Raw genomic sequence first — 18321 nt, 5'->3', positions numbered from 1 at the left:
ACATTGAGAGCTAAGATATATCTGTCTAATAGCAATTAATATTAATAATTAGCGAATATCCATCCCAAATAACATTTCTACTGAAAGACCGAATGCCTGTCTCTTTACCTTGGTTAAGACCAAGTTTTTCAACAACCTGAGATGCAACTACTTCCTCTGCTTCTTTAACACTATGGATCTCTTCTGGATAGCTAGTATAAGTACTACCTCCAATCTTTAATCGAGCAATATAATAACCATCAATGGAATGTCGTAAGTACAGTGGCTTACAACCTATCTTAGCAGCATATTCTTCTATTAGTTCTTTGTTTGATTCTAAAAGACACAAAAGAAATATTTTAGTTAAGTTTTATACATGAAAAGAAGACAATCTTTCAAAAGTGGTATTTTTAAATATTCATAATACTTCATTTTAAAACACTGATTTCTGTTACTTTTTCGAAGCAACATTATTAACTGAAATAAATATTTTTTTTACAGAAGACAATTTCTAGACTAATCAAATCATGTGATTCTAAACTTTAATGAATAAAACTATACTGCTGTAAAAAGCCCAGTGTGGCTGTGAGTTACTGCATTTATATTAACTGAGTGTTACAAGTCTACACCTACAAACATACTGTCAACAAAAAGAAAGACTTGAGCAACACAAAGTGAAACAAATGAAAAACTTAACTGGTTATGGTAGAAGGGAAATAAGTCATATGACCATAATTTTAAAAGTTGCCAATTTCTATAAGCAAAACAACTGTTTTGCTGATACTGGGAACTAATTACCTGCAGATAATATAAAACAACTTTATCCTAATAAATGAAACCACAAAAAAAAAAAAAAAAATCTATACAAGCAAACTTCCAAATATCAAGTTTGTAAATTCAATTTTAACCTCAAATAAAATAATTTATATACAATGCAACTATCAAGGAACAACATATGTGAAACTAAAACTTACCTAATTTTTTTTATTAACATATGACTAAAAAATATGAAATAAAGGTGCTAGCACTGTTTAGCACCACAGTAATTAACAGTATAAGGCAGTGGTTTACAACTGGTGTGCCTTAAACCTTTTCAAGTATGCTGCAAGATTAGGAAAAATTCCATTGAGTTTGATGGCAATCACTATTTCGGTTTGCCATTAATACTAGTCTTTTAACTTAAAGTGTAACTTAGTGATAAAAGCTTGGGAATCATTGGTATAAGGCATCAGTATATTGTCTGTAACAGTTATTTTTTCAGTGTTTGAAAACCCAATCATCCATAGCCCCAGGGGCTCAACATCTGGTGTGTATGGGCTTGGCACACCCAGGGTCCTGAGCTGAATATCATCATTCTTCTCTTTCTTGGCGATTCCCTACTCTCTCTCTCTCTCTCTCTCTCTCGGATTTTTTTTGTTTTTTTTTTGTCTGATGCAGCATAAGCCTCAGGCTTCCTTGCACCATATAGCTAATAATAATACACCATATACCAGACCGAGAGCTTATATACCATATAAGCTCTCAGTCTGTGCATAAAAGTCATGACTTTCAGATTGTGGTTCCAGACCTGTATTGTACTCAAGGTGTGGCCTGACCATCGCCTTATATAAGGGGATAATCACCTCCTTATCCCTGCTAGAAAAATTCCTGTATATTATTGACAAGACACCATGAGCTACTCTTGCAGACCATCTGCACTGCTCAGAAAACTTCATATCTGCCTGCACAATTACCCCAAGGTCCTTTTCATTCTCTACCACTCTCAGTGTAGTACCACACAGTTGATACATTACTCTGTTACTGCTTCCCATATGTAGTATTTTACATTTGTCAAGGTTAAACTTCATTTGCCACCTCTCAGCCCATCTCAACTTTTTTAGATCCTGTTGCTGCAGCGTACTGTCATTAGTGTCATTAACAACCCTGCCGACCTTCGCATTGTCCGTAAACTTGAATATTAAGCCTGATATACCATCATCAATATCATTTATAAATACAGAAAACAACAATGGACCAACACTGAACCCTGAGGGATCTCCACTAATAACATTAGTCCATGAAGAGCAGTGTCTATTAATTACCACTCTGTCTTCTCCCACTCAACCATCCCTTTATCCCCAGCAGCAATTTGCCTCCAGTGCCACATTGCTCCAATTTGTGCAGCAGTTTTCCATGTGCAACAGTATCAAAAGCCTTTCTAAGATCCAAATATATGATATCAAAGTTATACCCTGCATCCAGTTGCTTTGTGACCACATCATAGTATCCAATCAAACTAGTCAGGCAAGACTTTCCCTTAACAAAACCATGCTGTGTCCAAGCTATAACTGAAGTCTTGTCTAGATGATCTTGCAGTGCTTCTTCAATCAGTTCCTCGATTAATTTCCCTGATCGACATTTGCACATCTCCTGTCCATAGGTACCTCCCCTGAGTCCAAGGAAGCTCTCATGATTACGTCTAAAGGTTTGCTTACTTCCTTTGCTGCCTCCTTTAATATAACTAGATAGATCACATCCATCCCGGGTGCCTTTCTTATGTATATCTTCAACAATTTCTCCTCCACTTTGCCCTCAGTTATTACAAAATCATCTAGCCCACTGCCAGAGTTTAATTCACCTCTGGCATTCCCCTCCCTGAATAACTCCTCGTGTGTGAACGTAGATGCAAAATACTCAGTTTGTTAGCCACCTGAGCAGGCTCATCAACAGTTGAACCATCGAAATCCAGTGGAGCAATCTGATCCATCCCCTTCCTTCTAGAGTTTACATACATAAAGAACAGAACTCTTTGCTGTTTTTCTCTTCATCCTTTGCCAAAGATTTCTTATTTGCCTTTGCCTGCCTAACCTCCTTTGTGACTTGGTTGCAGATCAGCCTATATCTATCTTAGGATTCTATGTCACCCATTAATTTATATGTATTCCATGCATTTTTCTTCTCTGCCACATGTCTCAGTTCATCTGACATCCATTTAGGCCTAAACCTTGAACAATATTTCTTAGTTGGTATGTAAAGCCTAGTAGCTCCCAAGATTAATTCTTTGAATGCTTCCCACTTTGAATTTGCTGTTGGTAACATCATTAGTTGGTCCTACCGTATAGAATTTAAATACATCTCAGACATGCGCCTCCGTAGCCAGGTGGGAAGGAGCAGCAGTGCGCAGCACACGCTTCTTGATTAGACCGGGGTTCGAACCCGTCACCACCAAATACGGAGGATGCAGAAAGGTCAGGGAATGACCACCGCATATCCACAGAGCAATATGGCCTTAGTTGCTAATGCTCCTAAAAACCAAATAACAACATCTCAGACCTCTGTAGTCGCCTTTACGAAAGCAAAAACCCTTCCCTTTACCCCTGATGGTAGTTACCTCTTTGAGTAAATCCCACTTCAGCACACTGTGATCACTCCCACTTAGTGGTTTCTTTATCTGCAGATTCTTAATGCACGAAGAATCACTACTGATAATCAGATCAAGAGTATTACTCCCTCTAGTTGCCTTCCGAACTTGCTGATGTAGAAAACAGTCATCCAATAAGTCCACAAAAGCCTTGCTAGTGTGTGAGTGACCAACCCACAAATTCCAGTCAATATCCAGGAAATTAAAATCCTCCATTATAAGACTCTGATTTACTGGCCCACTATTTCCCTGTACAGTTTTTTATTATATTCATCAATCATTAGGCCTATAACACATTCCTACTCTCAATTTTGATTTCCCAGTGCTTATGTCACACTAAACTGACTCGACACTGCACTGTCCAGCTATGTCGACTGGCTGCACTTCCTTGGATTTTGTGTTTCTTAACTAATAGCATAACCCCTCCTCCCTTCCTATCCTGTCTGTCCTTCTTGTACACATTGTACTCCCCAAATTCCAGTTCTGCATTCCTTATATCTGTGTGACACCACGTCTCTGATATCCCAACAATATCTGCCTGTGATGTGTGACCAACACCTCAAATTCATCAAATTTATTTTCCATGTGAAATGTGCATGTGGGAATAGTAATCAGAAGCTAGTCCTCACGAGGAACCCAATTATTTTTAATTCACTACAGCTGAGTACTTACAATGCCTACACTAAATTCCCTGACGTGCTTATTTTTAAGTGCCAGAAATAGGAGCACTTGCAAATGCCTCCCATAGCACTCCCTTGCACACACTCAGTGAGGTACAGACAAGCATGAAAGCATGAAATTATTTCCTCCATGGAAAATTGAGAATCACTATCTGGTTAGAGAAATCATCTTTTCTTGAAACTTCAGTTGGGTCTTGCATAGACAAATTTCATCACCAAACTTAAAAAATTAAATTTTACCTACATAATGCTGGATAATTCTTCCCAGCCAATTAAAACTTTCTTTCAAACTAATTATAGTTATTTCTGCACCTTTCTTGCACCTTATTTTACTTCCAGAATAAATTACTTTTTAATTATTGTTTAAGTGTATCTATTCATCTAGTTTGTTTTTGTGAAACCTGCTTTTCTGAAATAGCCTGATGTGGTTTTGCTAATTTCAGTTCTTTGTCATTTAACTTTTTAACACTGATTGTATCTACTTTGATGGTTGTTTAGTAGCATATTTTGCACTGCATGTCCTGCTTTCCTGGAAAGCACAGTTGAGTCCTTGATAATAACCAGGGTATGTCTCAGCAAGTATATGTCTTGATTATTTCATCTTACCAAAGATAAAGGTTTACTTTATAATTTATACAGTTGGTTTGACTTATTGCCCCATGAATCATCTGCCAATAACTCCTTATTGGCAGATGATTTGTCATCTGTTAAGTAGCCTTATGGCTGGGCTGTTCAGTAATTGGTTACCCTACAAGAAGATGATGGGTATTAGTTATGGTCCTCAGTTGGTTCTATATAAGATTAACTTAGATGATATGGGGGTTCTCCTTCTGGTTAGACAGCCCAGGTCATTCAGTAATTTGAAACAGATTACCTTTTATCCTTTCAGAAAATGTGTAAGGATGGCAAACTCTTTCCAGAAAAACAGATAGCATGAGAGAGAGAGAGAGAGTCAGCAAAAATTAATCTATATGCAGTATCTGTAATTAACTAGCATCAAGTTAATTAGCTACTGGTGGTCTTGGCCCAGAACTCATTAGAAGCCAAAAGATGTCATTATATGGAGTTATCTTTTGTCATTATCTTGGAGTTATTATTCTCTATATTAGTCCTCCAGATTAGATACAGCAATCAGAATGGCCTTTATGAATTTTTTTTTTGTCTTTTAGCATTGATTTCGTCATTGAAAGAAGTGTAAATTCAGTTTATTTAAAAACAAGGAAAATATGGAAGAAACTTGAATTTAAAATATAACACTGCACTACACTGAATAAAATTGTTATAAAGCAATGGTGCTTAACTTCTATGGGTGTTGTATTACACAATGTTAGAATTTTGAACCAACTTTAAAAAAATATTTAGTTCTGTGATTTTTATAGTTATTCAAGATCAGACATCAACAGAAGAACTTATCTGAAAGAATCTTATTGCTAATTAAAGGCTAAGTGAACTGATAAACTGTTTCCAAACCAGTTTATCTAGGAATTCTGTCAATTGTGATCCAGCCTGAAAATTTGCTTTAATAAGCATAGTTAAAAAAGTCATCCTGCTCCAAAAATCATTAGAATTTAAGAGATGTCATTATCTGGAGGACTAATTAAAATTCAATCTAACTAAAATAAATTGATTCATAAAACAATGGCCTGTAGTGATATATTGAGATAATCACAAAGGAACCGGATGCAAAAATAATTTTGATATCATATATTTAAAGAATTTCAGGAAAGCTTATGATACTGTTGCACATGGAAGACTGCTGTACAAATTGGAGCGGTATAGCATTAAAGGCAAGTTTATGCAATAGATAAAGGGATGGTTGAGTGGGAGATGGCAGAGAGTGGTAATAAATGGACACTGCTCTATGTGGACTAATGTTATTAGTGGAGGCTCCCAGGGTTTGGTGCTGGACTCATTGTTTTGTGTATTTATCAATGATATTGATGAAGGTATATCATGAAGGCTTGATGTCCAAGTTTGCAGATGATACAAAGGTTGGCAGGGTTGTTAATGACGGTATGCTACTGCCACAGGATCTAGAAAAGTTAGGCAGATGGGCTGAGAAGTAGCAACTGAAGTTTAACATTGACAAATGCAAAGTACTGCATATGGATAGCAGTAACCCAAGAGAAACGTACAACTGTGTGGTATTACACTCAGGGAGGTGGGTAGTTGTGCAGTCAGATATGAAGTTCTCTGAGCAGTGCAGATGGGCTGCCAGAGCGGGTCATGGAGTTTTGTCAATGATATATAGGAAGTTTGCTAACAGAGACAAGGGGATGATTATCCCCTTGTATAAGGCAATGTTCAGGCCACACTTTGTGTACATACAGGTCTGGAGGTCTCATTTTAAGATGGATGTAGAGTTGCTAGAACAAGTACAGAGAGAGGTAACAAGATTGGTGAGGGGAACAATGGGGTGTTTTTTTTTACCACAAAAGGCTTAAGTTCTATAAATTGCAGCATCTGGAGACCAGGCACCTGCTAGGTGATCTGATTGAGGTGTATAAGGCCTTGAATGGTTTGAGCAGGCTCATTGTTGATAGGATTCTTCCACTTGCTCAGATTGCGAACCTGAGAGGGCATGTGTGGAATGTGTGTGGAAGTTTGCCTTTAGCCAGCAGGTAGTTGATTGCTGGAACAGACTGTTCCATCTGTTGTTCTTGTGGAAGATGATAGTTTAAATAAATTCAAGGAAGAACTGGACAAACATTTGGACAAATGGATGGGTGAAATGGGAAGTTTTTTTTTTTTTTTTGCTGATGCTGCATAAGCTTGCTTTTTGTATCATATGTCTCTGCCAATGTTAATATTAAATGGAATAAAATGAAGTGAAATTGTAGAAGGAAAGGTGGCTTTTGCCTCTTCTCTTCAGGGAGGAACTGCCATCAAGTGCTAAACTAATTCAATTTTCCAGTACTCATTTTTTTTATTTAATTTGATTCTGGTTAAAAATAACTGGTGTTCATGTTTTCTGTATGTAGGGAATCATTACCACATAATCATAAAGCATGAACATAGCCGAATAATCAGCATTGATGCCACATACCACAAAATATAGCAATATTCTTGTGGTCCCTCTTGTAAATTGTGGTAGTTAGAATATTAACAGAAATTTTTTGTCATAATGTTTGACAAATGAGATAACACTCTAATACACATTAGTCTTCCTGCTTTTGGCATTACAGTCACTTTATTTCTTAGCTGAGGCTGATGATCATTTTGCATTTAGTATGTGTGTGTGTGTGTGTGTGTGTGTGTGTGTGTGTGTGTGTGTGTGTGTTCCACAAAGTAGAAATAAATAAATGAAAATCAGTCTCATCAATAGAAGTTATGCATAAATGGGGAATCATGCTATACTGTGTTGGAAAATGAGAATACATTCTGTGGCTGCAAATTTTCTGACCTCTTCATAACAAGTTTTTGATATAATTGAGGTTTTTTTTTTTTTACTCATTAGCATAAAAAATAGTGTTACCATAAAAAATAGTTAATAAATAGTGTGAATTGCCATATTTAGTTAAGTATTTATAAAGTTATTGCTTAATATGATAGCTCTTGTTATCAGTATTTTGGCAAGAACTTCATAATTTGATGGTAGTAAATTGTAATTTGCAAACTGTAATAATCAAATGTAGTGTTCTAAAGTGTAATAAATAAATAGTTTCTGAATTCATAGTAAGATGTTTTGATAGAAATAATCATGTATTTGTCTAGAAAAGTGAGTCACTTCATGCAAAATGATGTAGCAGACAGTGGAATTGTCGGTTGTTGTTCTCCTCAATTTAGGCCTTTTTGCTTGCAGTCTGTATGTTTGCCAAGTTTTTGCTAGCTGTGGAGAGACATTTCTTTGCAGAAGATGGTTGGTAGTGCAATGAATTAAATTCAAAATACCATCAGGCATGATTGAGTCACTCAGATAATAAGTTGATGCCCTACAGCAAATTCAGTCTGGGAGATTGTCAGACTTAGACAAGCTTCCAATGCATTTGATGTTATATCAAGCAGTGTGCTCTTGAATCCAGCCTCAGAAATAGATCAGTCAGTGCAGAATGCATCACTTGATCCAGAAATGGCAATTTTTAATTGGGAACTCAAATGTTAGTGAGGTAGGAATATATTCTGTAAAAAAAACACAGATGGTGACCAGAGTATATATCTTACCAAGAGCAAAAATTGATGTAAGAGTTTCAGCTTGTGATGGGACTATTGGGTGCATGGTAATACATATGCAGATTAATGATAGAAAGCTTAACACATTTACCATTGCATATATTTGTAAGGATCCTTTCTGCATGCCATGGGATGCTTCTGCAGGGTGCTCAAACAAGTAGTCACTGCTTTTTAGTAAATGGAAGGGATTTCATCTGTGAAGAATCATCACTCCAAGTAACACCAGCTTCTGTTGTTTGTAGCATTCTAACATCAACAGATGCATTTGAACAAGATTCAGAATCTACATCACTTGAATAGAAACCTGTTTTGGTATCAAATGACATAAAGAGCTGATCTAGTGTCATCAGCTTCAACATACTGTCCATCTCTGTTCCTTTTCATTTCTGATGTCCTGGGCTGTGGATTCATTATAACAACCATTTAGGGTAAAATTTTATAGGAAAACACTTTTTATACGAAATTTTATCAGTATAAACACACTAAGGATGATTTTTTTTTTCACAAACTGAAGAATTAAAATTCAGCAATCATAATCTTAAAAAAAAAAAAAACTTTTCTTGTGGAAAATAAACAAAGTAAAATAACTTCAATATAAGGAAAGAAAATATGAAACTGTGAACCAATTATATGGCTTTTAGAGCACTGAGAAATCGAGGAAAACTAGGACAATGATGACAAAGAGCAGCCACCACCATCCCAAAGCAGCATCACAAACTAAAGAATTAAAATTAAGCAAATATAATCTTAGAAAAATTTTTGCCTTTTCTTCTTGTGGGTAGTACTGAACTAAAATAACTTCAACATAAGCAAAGAATGTAGGAAGCCTTGAACCAAGTATATAGCTTTCTTAGCACTATCTAGACCATTTTTTCCCAAACTGTTCCTTGGAACACCAGTGTTCTGTGAAATGTTAACAAGTGTTCCGTGAAAAATCGTAATTAATAATTTAAAAAAATAATAATAAAATCAATTTTGCATATTTGTAGCGTCTCTAATCTCTTTTTTGCATCATTATAATTTTTAACAATTTTTTTTAGTTATTAATATACTACCATAGACTAATAATCACATAGACCATGGAACACTTTATTTTGGTGAGCTTTTGCATAGAGAAGTATGCGTAGAGGTAATGACATCTCCGAAAAAGTAACAATGTAGTGATCTAATATGCCATTTGTATGCAATTTAGCCTGGGTACACTGGTTGAAGGAGAGGTTGGTTGGTTGGTTGGTTGGTTGGTTGGTTGGTTTTTAATGGCGCATTGGCAGCTAAGGCCATAATGCGCCAAGACAAATTTAAAATGTTATTAAACATTTTGGTAGCAAAGGCTACCACGTCAAACAATTAATTATTATGTTTAAAAAGGCATAAAAGTAAAAGCATAAAACTTAGATCTTTGTATAAACATTAATAAATTGTAAAAAGTTAAAAACGTCAGACATATTGTCTCTGTCACATATTATCTGACTGAGTGTAAATGGCTCAGTCAAATTATTAAAATCAGTAAAACACAAGCGTCGTGCTTCATTAAAAACTGGACATTCTACAAAAAGGTGACTGACGGTTAAAATAACATTACATATCTCGCACATAGGTGGGTCATCCGCCCTCAGCAAATAGGAATGTGTTAGATGACTATGACCTATGCGGAGCCGAGCAAGAACAACTTCCTCTCTTTGGACCCTGCGTAGACTGGATTGCCATTGCGCAATTACAGGCTTAATGCGATGTAATTTATTTGTGGCCTGTCCGTGCCAAGAATCTTGCCATTGGGAGAGTAATTTAGAACGTATTATTTGCCTGTAGTCTGTATAGGGGACTGACAGACAATGATTATCCAGGGAAATGGCTGATTTAGCAGCGGTATCAGCTAATTCATTTCCCCAGATCCCAATGTGGCTTGGGATCCAGCAAAAGCGAATATCAAATTCTAATTCCACGAGAGAAAAAAGAATCTGCCGGATCCTGGACAGGATCAGATGAGGGTTATACCTCACCGATACTAGAGCCTGTAATACGCTCAATGAATCACAATATATCATATACCTCTGGTAGTCGCGATTTTTAATGTGATCTAGGGCTGATTGTATTGCATGCAACTCTGCAGTATATATGCTAGTTTCTTGTGGGATCTTATAGGATAATGTTTTGTGAGGGAACACAACAGCAGATCCCACATGACATTCTAACTTTGAGCCATCTGTGTAGATTGGCAGAAAGTCAGAATACTGCTGCCTATGTGATGCAAAGAGTTGCTGGTAGACAGATGGCGGTGTAGTAGCCTTCTCCCAGATCTTAAGGGAGAAGTCGCAATTTGGAAAATAAGCATGCCAGGGTGGAAAGAATTGCCTTGGTGACTGGGCAACCTTGTCTACCGTCAAGTTTAGCTCATTCAGCAGCCCTTGAATGCGAATACCAAAAGGTTTATTGGCAGTCCGACGGGTGTTATAGAGGTTTTCCCAGCGCGGCTCAAAAACGGATCGCCACGTGGGATGATCGGGCAGGGATTTTAGTTTGAAGGCGTACTGTAAGGACAACTGCTTACGTCGAAGAGACAGATATGGTTCATTTGCTTCAACGTAAAGGCTTTGGACAGGAGATGTGCGAAATGCTCCAGTGGCTGTCCGGATGGCTTGATGGTGGATTGGATCTAACCACCTAAGTGCACTATCTCTAGCAGAACCATAGACCTGAGACCCATAGTCGAGTTTGGAACGGACAAGTGCCCAGTAGAGACAAAGAAGGGTAGCACGATCTGCGCCCCATGAGGTTGAAGAAAGGGCACGAAGGATGTTAAGCCCTTTGACACATCTTGTCCTCAGCTGACGAATATGTTGTAAAAATGTCAGCTTTTTGTCGAAAATAAGTCCAAGGAATTTGAATTCTGCTACAACTGGGATGTTATTTTGCCCAAGCCTTAATTCTGGGTCAGGATGAAGATTACGTTTGCGACAGAAGTGTACACAAACAGTCTTCTGTGATGAAAATCTGAACCCATTAGCCAAAGACCAAGCTGTAAGATGGTCAATGGTTTTCTGCAGTTGCCTTTCAATGACCCTCATATTGCATGAATGACAAAAAATAGCAAAGTCATCAACATAGAGGGCATTGTTTACAGTGGGTGGAAGTTGTTCTGCGATAGAATTTATTTTGATTGCGAAAAGCGTGACACTTAGAACGGATCCTTGTGGGACTCCCTCTTCCTGAGAGAAAATTCGAGAGAGGGTGGATCCTAAACGGACTTGAAATTGGCGATTCGAAAGAAAGTTTTTAATAAAAACAGGAAGGTTACCTCTAAGACCAAAATTATAGAGGTCTTTTAAAATCCCAAATCGCCAGGCTGTGTCGTACGCTTTTTCAATATCAAAGAAAACTGCTACCAAATGCTCGGATTTAATAAAAGCATCACGAATGGACGTTTCCAATCGGATTAAATGATCCAGAGTGGATCGATTTCTTCGGAAGCCACACTGTGTCCTGGAAAGCAGCCCATTTGTTTCTAAATACCAAACGAGGCGTGCATTAACCATTCTTTCCAGGACTTTGCACAAACAGCTTGTCAGAGCAATAGGACGATAGTTACTTGGATTGCTAGGGTCTTTTCCTGGCTTTGGGAAAGCAAGGACGATAGCCCTTTGCCAGGAATCCGGAAATTGTTTGCGAATAAAAATTCTGTTAAACAGAATTAAAAGGTGATCCTTTGACTGTGGTGAGAGGTGTTTAAGCATTTCGTAATGGATGTCATCAGGCCCCACGGCACTTGCATGTGTGAGAGAGAGTGCTGTATTTAACTCTTCCTGTAAAAAGGGCTTGTTATACGATTCAAGCCCTTTTGAAGAGAAGTTCGGTGGGTTTTTCTCACTTTTCTTTTTCAGGGCCAGAAACTCTGCGGGAAAAGATGTTATTGCAGAGATTTTTGCAAATGTTTCCCCTAAAGTATTTGCACAACTGCAGTTCGATCTGCAATTGGACATCCGTTGTGCTCGAGGATCACTGAAGGGCATGGTGAATATTTTCCCTTCATTTTCCGGATCTTATCCCAGACTACTTTTGAGCTAGCAGCCTGAGTTATGGAAGATGTAAAACGAATCCAAGATTTCCTTTGGCTCTGACGTCGTACATAACGTGCTTTTGCACGTGCACGTTTGAATGATATTAAATTTTCAGTGGTGGGATATCGGCGGAATATCCCCCACGCTTTGTTTTGTGCTTTTTTTGCTGCCGTGCATTCTGAATTCCACCAAGGTTTGGGAAATAGTGGGAACCGGCTGGATGATTTTGGGATTGCAATTGCAGCTGCTTGGACAATCGTTTCTGTGACATACATGACTGCTTCATTGATTGGCGCCTGACTGACTGTAGTGATGTCAAAGTTTGCCAGATATTGAAAGGCATTCCAGTTAGCCTGATCAATCTTCCACAGCGGTAAACTAAATGGCAGGCAGGGTCTACCACTAGTTAGGGTTGTTATCACGGGGAAGTGATCACTTCCATATGGATTTTCTTCTACTTCCCAAGTAAGTGAAGGAAGGAGAGAAGGGGAGCAGATAGAAAGATCAATGGCAGAGAATGTACGGGTAGGCATGTGGAAGAAGGTGTTTGTTCCCACATTTAGGAGGGAGAGATCATTGTCAGTGAGCATATGCTCTATGACTCGTCCCCTTCCATTGATGTCAGCACTACCCCACAGAGTGTTATGTCCATTGAAATCCCCAAGAATTAAACAAGGGGAAGGCAATTGCATGATAAGATCATCAAGGTCTTTCTGGGTGATGTCAATCCCAGGTGGCAAATAAACAGAGCAGACAGTTAATAAGAACCCCACTGTAAGGCGAATTGCTACAGCTTCAATGCTAGTTGTAAGCTGCAAAGCCTGAAATGGGATCTGGTTGCCGACGAGGATTGTGACTCCTCCGTGGGCAGAACCATCCACAATTCTATCCTTACGAATGATGGTAATGTTATGCATGGTGGGGTCATCATTTGCCTTTAAATAAGTCTCCTGTATGCAAAAGCAAACTGGTTTGTGCTTTTGCAGGAGTGCCTTGATGTCGTCAGTATTTTGCCGGAATCCACGACAATTCCACTGTAGGAATTTAGCCATTATTTGGACTTGGTGGGTCCATCAGGCGGCTTCCGAGGTGCTGAGGGCTTAATTTTGTCAGTCTTGGATTTATCTTTCTTGGGGAAGTATGGACGCTGTCCTGTGTCCATTTCTTCCTCAGCGAAGAGTTCCAAAACTGACTCATCATGTACCTCCTTCTGCTCGACATCCATGTTTTCCTGGGTACTAGGTGTTACTTCCCCTTTCTTATTCTTTTCTTTTGCTTTTGTTACTTGTGGAGCATTAGGAGGTATCGATATAGGAGTGGCAGCTGATTGGTCCTTTTGTGCAGGTTTTTGGGAGCTTAAAAGATAACGTGCAATGGGAGTAAATGATTCTTTGAGGGACAGACATGTCCGTCTGAGTCCCAATCGAACATCTCCCTGCTACCTTCTGGGCGTAGGTAGGTTTTTTGATGTTAAGAGGTTTCACTGCTTTTCTTGCCTCCTGGTACGATATGTTTAGCTCTGCCTTCAGCCGTTGAATTTCTTTTTCTTCTTTCCACCTCTGGCATGCCCTTGAATAGGCTGGATGTTCTCCCTCACAGTTAATGCAGGTGGGTTTAGTGGCTGAACATGCTGTTGTTTCGTGGTCCTTTGCACCGCACCGGGCGCATGCAAGGACTAAACGGCAGGCCATTTGAGAATGTCCATACTTCTGACACTTAAAACACCGTAAAGGGTTCGGAATGTATGGACGTACTGGACAGTTGATGTATCCAGCTTTAATCTCATCAGGAGGTTTGGGAGAGTTAAAAGTCAGGATAACACTCCTGGTTTTAACAATTTTCCCATCCCTTCGCGCAGTGATTCTCTTGACGGCAGTAACTCCCTGTGGTTTTAATTCGGAGCAGATTTCCTCCTCGGTGACGTCGAGAAGGTCCCACTCCGAAATGACACCTCTCGATGAATTTAGTGTTCTGTGTGGTGTCACTGTTATGGGTATACCTCCGATTGATGTTACTCGGAGTAGATGTTCAGACTGCCTGTCGTTTTTTTGTTTCAATCAAGAGGTCCCCAGAACGGAGCCTCTTAACTGACTTGGGTGTACCTACTAACCCATCCAAACCTTTTTGTATAAAAAAGGGCGACATTTTACCAATCGGTGTTTCGTTGGTGGAATGCATTATTAAGAACCTTGGGACAGGCCCTGATGGTAGTTCGGTTCACTGCCTCTTTGTAGCAATAATGCTATCTGCCTCTCCGTCATTATTTTCAGATAGGGACCGGGTTGGGGCCCCTGAAGGAATGTTTATCAGGATTCATGAAGTTTTTTAAATTGTTCAGTGCCCGGGCTCCCCACCCACCACGGAGCCCAAAGGGACGCCCACTACCCGGCATGCAATAAATGCGCTCGGGAGTGGAACGCCAGGGCTACCCAGACACTATACCCGCACCGCCGCCAGCCTGAATCCTGTCCCTCGGACCATGAGGGTAGGGGCGTGGCATTGACACGGTTGACCCTCGCAGGTGAGCCTACTAGCCGATTGATCCTAGCCGGGCCTTCCAGGACCACCCGTCTTGTCGAAGCAGGGGCCAAAGTGGTGTATTGAAGCTGGGCCCCTCAACCACCAGGATCCCCCTTTCCGAATTTCCACGGGTCGCAGCGCACGGCAAACACGCCGGATTCCATTGATGTAAGCCTGGAACCTGGGCTGTGGGCATTGGATCCCAGTGATGCTAGTCTGGAAGTCCAGCAGCGTCACTGGGAGGTCCCCTCACCACGTACAGGTGCCCACGTCGAGGGGTGAAGGAGAGGTGGAAGCAAACCAATATCATAACTAAACTCACTTCCTTGTATAAATTTTTTTTTTTGATAATTGTCAGTATTTCGAAATATTATTATAAAAATAAATGACCACGGATTTGTGGTTGAAAAAAGGAACTTTAAAACGAGAAGCAAGTACTTCTGGTATTGCAACTGTAGTCGATGAAAACGAACACAATATTGTCACACTTCAAAGCATTGGCGTATCCAGGTATCATCATAAGTGGGTGCATAGTGACCAGGTCCAGGTACCATTGTAGGGGGGGGGGGCATGGCGACCAGGGTTTGGGTTTTTTTAAGAATACCACCTGTGTTCTTTTTCTTTAATTTCAATTTTTTGGCTAATGGGGGGCATATGTCCCTTCTGCCCACCCCTGAATATGTCCCTTCTTCAAAGTGAGGATGAACAATCGCAGCCTTCTTTTCCCCAAACTGAAAAAACAGTAACCAACTAATAAAAAACCAAAACGAAAGTATGATGATGACAGTTATTTGCATTTCGGCTTTACATGTGTTGGAAATGAAGATGCTCTTGATGAACAGTGCATCATATAGAGTAAAATATTAGCAAACAGTGCTTTGGATTCTGCTAAACTTGTGATCCGCAAGTATTCCATAAACATATAAGTGTTCTGCAAATATATTGTGAAATGAAAAGTGTACCGTGACTAAAGTTTGGGAAATGCTGCTCTAGACAGTATGATTTACGTTAAGCAAAATCAGAGTGTAATGCAAATAGCCCATGGTTCAATCAGTGTGCCTTTATAAGTAATATAATGATCTTGGACAAGCATCTGTTAGAATAGTTGCCGAGATTAAAGGAGAGCAAGGTGCCAGAGGTGGATGGTATATATTGATTTGTAATTAAAAAGGCTGAATATGAGTATAAAACCATTCGCAAAGTTAATGAGAGCTCAGTTGAAACCACTCACTTTTACAAAAACGGATGGAAGTTTGTTTAAACAAGCAACTACCTAGTTTGCTCAAACAATCAACTACCTGCTGGCTGAAAGTAAATTTCTGCATATCTATCTTGCTACCATTCTTCTGTCAGTTTGAATTATGCCTTATGTGTGAAGTCTAAACAAGAGGAAGAATGACATCAACATTGCAGTTATCCAGAATAATTTGAAAGACTGATTTTTTTTTTTTTAATTAAAAGGGTTGAATAAAAAAGTTTAATAAAAATAAGATTAAATTTATTTAAATTAAGGTAAGTTTAGATTTATTTATTAAATTTATTTTATCTTACCTTTCGTTCAATTATCCGGAAAAGGTCTGACATCAATGATTTTTTTATTAATGGTAGTACAGTAAGTGCTGGTTATAGTGATCAAGTTTGAAAATTGAATTTTCATTCTAATAGGCAAAAGATCGAGTTTACTACCCATTTATAACAGATTGTACAAACAAAAAACCCAATAAACTAAACTGCAAATTGTTTTTATTGTTTTATGATAATGACATCTAGAATTCTATGTGACCTTCAGAAATGTGCTTTAGAAAAATATCACAGAAACTACTGGGAATTTCAGATTAATTTAGCTCCAGATTCATTAAGAATAATAGCGGCCTAAAACTGTGATTTTATTTTTTTTTTCAGTAAAATGTGAACAAAATGAAAATGTGTAGTTTTAACTTTGCCACAAAAAAAAGAAATTATTAATAGAATTAGAAAAGGTGAAAGTTTAGCAAATCTCTCCAAAGAGTTTAATGTGGGGACTTCAACAATTTACGACATCAAGAAAATATTCAATTCTATAGTAGAATTTGTGTCGATTATGGATAGTGAAGGAGGATTTAGCAAGAAAAAGATGTTGAAACCTGAAAATGTCACTTTAGAGAGTGCACTTTATTTGTGGTTTCTTGAGAAGTGAAGTTTAGGTGAACCAGTGTCTGGTCCAATGTTGTATGAAAAAGCATTGGAAAAAGCAATGTTGTATGCAAAGCACTGGAGAAATGCCTGCACCAGGTTTTAAGATAAGAAAAGATTGGGTTACAATTATCATGTGTGCAAATGCTACTCTGGCACAGATTGTCTGTGCTTGTTATCAGCAAGTCAAAAAAAAAGAGCATTTAAAAATCTAATTTTCCTGTTTTGTATAAAAATGCCTGGATGAATGTTTGTTTTCCGAGATTGGTTTATAATTATTTAATTGTAAGGTAAGATTAAATTTATTTAAATTAAATTTATTTTATGTTATGTTCGATTATCCGGAAGAGGTCTGACGTCAATTATTCTGGATAACTGATGCTCTACTGTACTTCAATTGCCATTTCTTAGCCTGTGAAACCCATGTTTAGTCCCCAGCACAAACTTTCTGGCATCATCTCCCCGACTCCCATCTCCAACTCGTGCATGGTACTACTTATACTAATCAGTATCACTACTAATAATAATACAATAGTAATATAATACTAATACTTACTAACACCAGGTAGTACATGGCCCTCATCAACTGGAGGAATACCACCACTTCTGCATCTTGGAGGCTTGAAATTGTGGTACCCACGTTTAGTCTCCAGAGCAAAGTCCCCACCCACATCTCCTTCAGCCCATACATGGTACTGCTAGTACTAATACTAACTACCACTAGTAATGCTAATATAAAATAACACTAATAATACAATACAATAATATAATACCGAAACTAGTACTAATATTAACACTAGGTAGATGACTCATCAACCTATGCAATACCACTTTGCTTTTTGGAGGCTTCAATTGGTGAAACTCCTATTTAGTCTACAGAGCAAAGTTTCCAGCATCCACTTCCACCCCATCTCCTTCAACCCATGCACAGTACTAAGTATTGATATCTTTCCTTCCTGTTTGGTGTTTTCATAAAAAAAATAATAATAAAAAAAAAGTAGCACACTGATTACAATCCATTCAGAGTTTGGCACATCATGGCCATAGTCGCCATGCACCATAAAAGCCAAAACCAAACCAAACTATTCAGAGTCTTAAAACACCTCAGTCAGATCTTGCAAGTGCCTGGTCTCCAGATGCTGCAGTTTGCAAAACAGTCCTTTCTTGGTAAGAGCTCTCCTTTGTTCCCCTGACCAGTATTGTTGCCTTTCTCTGTACCTGTTCCAGCAGATCCACATCCTTACTTATCATCCTACACTTGCTCTGTTACCTTTTCTTTTTTTTTTCCCTTGTTCCATTTATAGATTTAATTCATCTTGTTCATTTCCTAATAAAACTCTTCTTT

At 38.5% G+C, this 18321-nt stretch overlaps 1 protein-coding gene across 1 annotated transcript in view; it reads right to left on the bottom strand.

Moving 5' to 3' along the window:
- Positions 1 to 18321, bottom strand: part of LOC150084433 (uncharacterized) — a 242229-nt gene that overhangs the window by 122366 nt on the left and 101542 nt on the right. The window contains exon 7 of the mRNA XM_090376229.1: positions 109 to 315. Within this exon, the coding sequence (XP_090232355.1) occupies positions 109 to 315 (207 nt within the window). The remainder of the gene's footprint in view (positions 1 to 108; positions 316 to 18321) is intronic.

The sequence above is a fragment of the Mastigoproctus giganteus genome, chromosome 6 (assembly GCF_048544385.1).
Source record: "Mastigoproctus giganteus isolate SK-2022 chromosome 6, ASM4854438v1, whole genome shotgun sequence".
Lineage (NCBI taxonomy): Eukaryota > Metazoa > Arthropoda > Arachnida > Uropygi > Thelyphonidae > Mastigoproctus > Mastigoproctus giganteus.
Note: the sequence above shows the minus strand (reverse complement) of the source record. Positions and strands in the feature narration are given on the sequence as shown.